This window comes from Nanorana parkeri, unplaced genomic scaffold (assembly GCF_000935625.1).
Source record: "Nanorana parkeri isolate BGI_ZX_2015 unplaced genomic scaffold, ASM93562v1 scaffold307, whole genome shotgun sequence".
NCBI lineage: Eukaryota > Metazoa > Chordata > Amphibia > Anura > Dicroglossidae > Nanorana > Nanorana parkeri.
In genome coordinates this window covers 1,226,155-1,233,071 of record NW_017306575.1, presented here as the reverse complement: position 1 = coordinate 1,233,071, position 6,917 = coordinate 1,226,155, and the positions used below count along the sequence as shown (strand labels likewise).

General features: G+C 43.1%; 1 protein-coding gene across 1 annotated transcript in view; it reads left to right on the top strand.

Annotated features, from left to right (window-relative positions):
* The window catches only part of DAPK1 (death associated protein kinase 1), a 155,064-nt gene extending 148,481 nt beyond the window's left edge, over positions 1-6,583 (top strand). The window contains exons 25-26 of the mRNA XM_018557873.1: positions 4,200-4,388; positions 4,564-6,583. Coding sequence (XP_018413375.1) covers positions 4,200-4,388; positions 4,564-5,796 — 1,422 coding nt within the window. The 3' untranslated portion in view covers positions 5,797-6,583. The remainder of the gene's footprint in view (positions 1-4,199; positions 4,389-4,563) is intronic.
* The last annotated feature ends 334 nt before the right edge of the window (positions 6,584-6,917 follow it).

Genomic DNA, 6,917 nt, shown 5'->3' with positions numbered 1-6,917 from the left:
TGTCACTGTCTGCCGCTTATTTCCCATATCACTGTCCACCTTCTTCTTCCGTCACTGCCTGCCACTCCTCTTCCCTGTCGCTGTCTAACCTGCTCTCCCCTTCCCCTCCTCTCCCCTCTTCTGTGTGGGAGAGCTGCAAGTCCTCTGTCAACGTGCCATAAGTATAGGAAAAACTATACTTCCCGGCATGAATAAATTGTAAAGAACAGCTAGTGATCTAGGGGGTGGCATTTTAAATGAACATATTTTTTCTGGAGTTGTTCTCTAACTGCAATAAAGACTGATTCCCTCATTAGGGAAAGGATGGGCTGCAGAGTTTATATTTTTGCCACTAATGACTCCCAAAGATTGATTATTATTGTGTACCTTGGTGTATCCTATTCCCTGCCTTCTCCATGCCTGTAGCCAATAGAATTATACATTTGCCAGTTAGTCTGCTCAGAATCTGTCGAATTTCAAGAGGGAAGACACCGCACTATGTACTATATATAGGAACCAAACATTCTGAGGGGAATTAATCAAAACTGGAGCAGACAGAATCTGGAGCAGTTGCTCTTGGCGACCAATCAGCTTTTCACTTTCATTTTCAAAGCTTAACTGAGCAGACTGAAGAGAGAAGCTGATTGGTTACAATGGGCAATTGCTCCAGATTCTGTCTGCTCCAGTATTGATAAATCCCCCCCTCAGTGTCTTCCCTGTGATTATGATAATTTGCTTCTGAGCAAAAATACTTTAAAATGTGCATTGTATTTAGCACAGATGTGGTCAAAAAAAAAAAAAACAAAGCCCTGCTGGAATTCATGTTGTCAGAGAATTCATGTTCTCATAATATACACACAGTAAAAGCACTTACCATGGTCTTTATATACAGGATTATGCATCACAATACTTGTAGTGTCAGGATTATATTACTAAAGATCTTCTTGATGGCTCAGTACATAACATGAAAAATAACATCCTTGTGTATATTCTGTTTATGTGATGTAGTCTTTGTGTAGCTGCAATGTTACCAATGTGCCTCTTGCACCCTCTGCTGGCCACATTGCTCAATTGTTTGTTTTCAACTGAACTAGATCTGCACACAATGGCTTTTTTACCTTAACACTTGCATATTGGATTTTGTTTATTTAAAAGGGAAGTGTCTGCAGTTTCACAATTTTTTTTTTCCTTAGTCTTCCAGGAAAAAAAATGGTTTTGGAGCTTAAGGATCCAGTGACCACAAGGGGTGAAATGCAAACGGCATATATGGTGTCTTCTGTCAAAAGCATTAACACAGCAGTTGTTGTTTTTCCTAGTCCCATGTCCCCTCCCTCAACCCTGCCCACTCCTCCTTCCCCATAACAGTTTTATTACCTGTGGATCCTGTCGGTAGATCTGTTTGGTTTTTTTTGTTTTCAATTCCTGTAATTGTATGGACAGAGTAGTCTTGGCAGGACTAAGGGATTAGGTAAGAGGCAAACAAATTAATGCCTAACTCTAACCAACAGGAGTTACAGGAATAGTTTTTTTGTTTAAACTATTTGAGTAAAATCAGACTGTTGTAAGACTAAATGGTTTATCCCTACCCCTAGAACTGCTACTTTTTGCCTCTACAGTTTAGTATGTTACAGAACATGGAAAAATAGCAGATCTACTGGCAGGATCAACAAGTAATAAAACTGTGACAGAGGGGGAACTCAGAAAAACAAAAACTGCTGTGTTCATGCTACTGAATACACCTACACGGCACACTGTCACCCGGATAAACCTTTGCCACCTCGACCCTTCTCTTCTCTACTCTGCTACTTACTACCTCTATGACAAAATCTCACCCCTGTCCTGCCCTGACCTGGCTATTTCTGTCTTCAACAGCTCACTTTCATCCTCCCTAGACACTTTGGCTCCCCTCACTACACGCAGACTTTGACCACGTCCACTACAAACGTGGCAAACAAAAGAAACCAGACATCTAAAAAGACAAAGCCGCGCTCTTGAACGACTGTGGCGAAAAACTAGGTTTCTTCAAGACTTCACCCTGTACAAAGCTGCCCTCCTAAAATATAATTCCTTTCTCCGTGCTGCCAAACAGACTTATTTTGTCACTCTCATTAACACACTCTCATCCAGACCTCGTCAACTCTTTTCCACTTTTAACTCTCTACTATGTCCCCCACCGCCACCACCTACTAACTCGCTGACTGCCCAGGACATTGCCATTAATTTAAAAAACAAAATAGATACAATCCGAGATCAGAACGCCACTGTGCAGTCACCTTCCCCAATTAATGTTCCAAACCCTCCATCACACTTGTCACTCTCCTCTTTTGACCCAGTCACCACAGAGGTTACAAAGCTTCTTTCTGACACCCACCTGACCACTTGCCTCCTTGACCCTGTTCCCTCACCACTACTTAAGTCACCCTCTTGCTCTATCCTACACTCTCTTACTCACATTTTCAATCTCTCCCTCTCTACTGGAATCTTTCCCTCCCCTCTAAAGCATGCCCTGGTTACCCCAATACCCAAAAAAACATCAATGGACCCTACTGACCTCAACAATCTCAGACCAATCTCCTTACTGCCATTCACCTCCAAACTCCTAGAACGCCTTATCTACAGCAGCCTGAGGCGCCACCTCGCTGACAACAACCTTCTCGATCCCTTACAGTCCGGCTTTCGCCCCAAACACTCCACTGAAACCGCCCTCCTAAAACTCACTAATGACTTAATAACAGCTAAACACAATGGCCACTACTCCTTACTCTTGATTTTAGACCTTTCTGCTGCTTTTGACACTGTGGACCACCGGCTCCTCCTCAAAAAACTCAACTCACTTGGCCTACAAGACTCTGCTCTCTCATGGTACTCCTCTTACCTGTCTAAGCGCTCCTTTAGTGTCACCTACAAATCTAACTCCTCCCTTCCTCCTTCTGTAGGGGTCCCCCAAGGCTCTGTCCTTGGACCCCTTCTCTTCTCTATCTACACCTCCTCCCTTGGTCAGTTAATAACCTCACATGGCTTCCAATACACTCAAAGCTATCTCTCTGCTCCACAACTCGCACCCTCTGTGTCCTTGCGTGTCACTAATCTACTAACTGACATATCCGTCTGGATGTCACAACATTTCTTAAAACTCAACCTTTCAAAACTGAGCTCATGATATTTCCTCCCGCCCGTGTACCTTCCCCCAACTTTTCCCTTGAGATAGATAACACAACTATCCAGCCCTCCCCCCATGCCGAGGTCCTAGGTGTCATTCTTGACTCGGACCTCACCTTTCTTCCCCACATCCAATCACTATCCAAATCCTGCCGCCTTCACCTTCGTAACATCTCCAAAATACGCCCCTTCCTCACCAATGAAACCACAAAATGACTCATCCGCTCCCTTGTTATCTCTCGTCTGGACTATTGCAACTCCCTCCTCATTGGCCTTCCACTACATAGGATATCCCCCCTTCAGTCTATCATGAATGCAGCTGCTAGACTCATTCACCTAACCAACTGCTCAGTGTCTGCAACCCCCTCTGTCAATCCCTGCACTGGCTTCCTATAGCCCAAAGGATAAAATTCAAAATATTAACAACCGCGTACAAAGCCATCCACAACTCTGCACCGGCTACATCTCAAACCTGGTCTCAAAGCATCACCCTAACCGTCTCCTCCGCTCTTCATAAGATCTCCTGCGTTCCAGCTCCCTCATCAACTCCTCTCATGCTCGCCTCCAGGACTTCACTAGAGTGTCTCCCATCCTATGGAACTCTCTACCCAAACCTGTCCGTCTATCTCCCACACTGACTGCTCTTCAGGGAAGCCTATCCCACCTCAACCTAACCACTGAACAATCACTTTCTCAAACAATCATCCCCACACAGTTACCTCCTCATGTATCACTTGCCCCTCCCTTTTAGATTGTAAGCCCTCACGGGCAGGTCCCTCCTTACCATCTTGTCTTGAATTGTATTGTAATTGTAATGTCTTCCTTTATATTGTAAAGCGCTGCACAAACTGTTGGCGCTATATAAGTCCTGTATAATAATAATAATACTGACGGACTGTCACATTATGTCACTTGAAAAAATTTCCAGCTCAGTTGTATCATGAAATAATAACATGAGCAGAGCAATTTATCCTAATAGTATGTCTATTCGCACGGCAGCGAACAAGCTCTTGTAGGTAGTTTTTTTTTTTAAATATCTACCATGTCTTTTTTTGTTGTAGGATTGCCCTCCAATGACCGCTTTATGTGAGAAGGTTCTCTCAACTCTTCCACCCTGGAGAAAGCAGAATGGACCCAACCAGCTGCTTTCATTTCAACAATTTGTTTATGATGTGCAGGAACAATTAAATCCACTGGCAACTGAAGATGATGTCAGGAATCTAGCCCAGCAGCTGCACAGCATGGGAGAAGTAAGTAGTTTCTTCTCCCAAATGTGTTGTGTACCTATCAGTAGAACAATACTTGTACTCACACAAAAAATGCAATTGTATTTGGTGCTCATGGCCTGTGTATTTACATACTTTCTGTGTAGTTGCAGAGCAAGCAAAATAAACACCTACTAATTAATGTGTGTTTTATACACAGATAAACATCATGCAAAGCGATACCGTCCAAGGTGTGGTGCTTCTGGATCCAAGATGGCTGTGTTCAAATGTTCTTGGGAAGCTGCTGTCTGTCGAGAACCCAAAAGCCCTTCACCACTATAGAGGAAGGTATACCATGGAGGATATCCAACGCCTGGTTTCAGACAGTGATGTGGATGAACTCGTACAAATTTTAGATGCTATGGACATTTGTGCTCGAGACCTGAGCAGTGGGACAATGGTAGATATCCCTGCCCTTATAAAAACGGATAGCCTGCACAGGTCGTGGACTGATGAAGAGGAGGACATCTTAATATATGGAGGTGTTAGAATTGTTCCTGTGGAACACCTTACTCCTTTTCCCTGTGGGATTTTCCATAAAGTTCAAGTCAACCTCTGCAGGTGGATACACCACCAGAGCACTGAAGGTGATGCTGACATACGTTTGTGGGTAAACGGGTGTAAGCTGGCTAACAGAGGGGCTGAGGTTTTGGTGTTGCTAGTCAACAATGGTCAAGGAATTGAAGTGCATGTGCGAGGACTAGAAACTGAGAAGATTAAGTGTTGTTTACTTCAAGAATCTATTTGCAGTATCATTGATAACTTATTTGCAGCAACCTTGCCAGGACTTTTAACTGCTAAACATTACTTAAGCCCCCAGCAGCTAAGAGAACACCATGAGCCGGTAATGGTTTATCAGCCAAGAGACTTTTTCCGAGCCCAGGCTCAAAAGGATACTGCACTGGCAAATACAATGGCTGGATACAAAGAAAGTTTTAGCAGCATATTATGCTTTGGGTGCCTTGAGATTTATTCTCAAGGAAGCCTAGGCATGGATCATCACGTGTCGGATCTGAACATTCTTGTTAGGCGGAAACTCAGTCGACTTCTTGATGCTCCAGATCCTATGGGCAAGGACTGGTGTCTTCTAGCCATGAATTTGGGCCTTCCAGAGTTAGTTGCCAAATATAATGCCAGCAGTACATCACAGCGAGGTTTTACAGAGAGTCCTATCTGTGCTCTTCTTCAAGAATGGGGAAATGCTACTGAGGGCACCATAGCAATATTAATGTCAAAACTGAGAGAACTGGGACGACGGGATGCAGCAGACTTCCTGCTGAAATCATCCTCTGTTTTTCGAGTGAATTTGGATGTGCATGGACAGGAAGCCTATGCCGCCAGCTGTAACAGTGGCACGTCTTACAATTCAATTAGTTCAGTAGTGTCACGATGACTGACTGTTTCATTATGAACTTGTCTCTACTCTTCTGCTACCAGTGTAACACATTTAGTTATTCTATTACTGTATTACGAGGGTATGAGTTTGAAGTCATTAATTTATAAGCATTCCATCGATGAATGTTACATGCCCTATAAACCTTGTACTTTGTGATCTTTCTACTTTTTAATAAGAATTGTTGCCTTTTATCATAGATTTTTAAAGGCCTATACTTTGAATTTTTTCAGTCCTGACTTCTATAGAATGTGCTGCTAACTACTGCCACCTGAATGGAGAAAAGCCGTTCCTTTTCTTTTTAAATACTGTTCTTTTGATCACATTTATGATGGAGGTGCACAGTTATTCATTTATATAAGGCTTACACTTTTCATCTCTATGATTTGCGTGTGTATTTCTGAGAATATACCCGAAATGCGGGATTCTGCTGTCTTATTAGATTTGAAGGTTTACTGTGAATTGTTTGAAAAGTGATCACAGTAATGCGAGTGCCTTGCTGGGTAGTGTTCAGGAGCATACTTTTTGTGTCCTGGGCCTTGGAATGATGCCATGCAGGGTGCAGTGTGATGGTTTTATCACTCAGCACCCTTCACAACTCCACCCGTTATTAATGGGCACACACTTGCTATTCCTGGTTACAGGGAGCCTTATGATGATCTTGGCTCAGAAATAAGGTTAAAGGCCCCACTACCTGAGCTCAGGAGCAGCTAGCTGAAGCCTCGGAGTCCCTACCATAGGTGTGGGAAGGTTCAGTGGCCCAAGAGTAGTTGACACCACTGCAACTACATTAGTTGTCCTGTAGTAAGGGAGTAGGTAAATAGCGCCCTAAGGTTTGTTTTGCATCATGCTGTCTACCTCTTCATGACTGTCTGCATGATAATCTTAAGAAACCACCTTTTAGTTTAATACACAGCTGTACTGATGTAGAACATTGTATTTTTTCCAGTGCAGTCTAAAATGTGACTGTGTGGCTCAGGTACACACATTTATTTTATCATTTATAAACATCTCGGAACTCGTATGTCAAAGTATTAGAGGCTTTGTCCACTTGATAGTGATTGATAGATGTTCAACAAAGCTTCATTTTGCGGTTTGCTGTAAGGTCATTAGAATTCTGG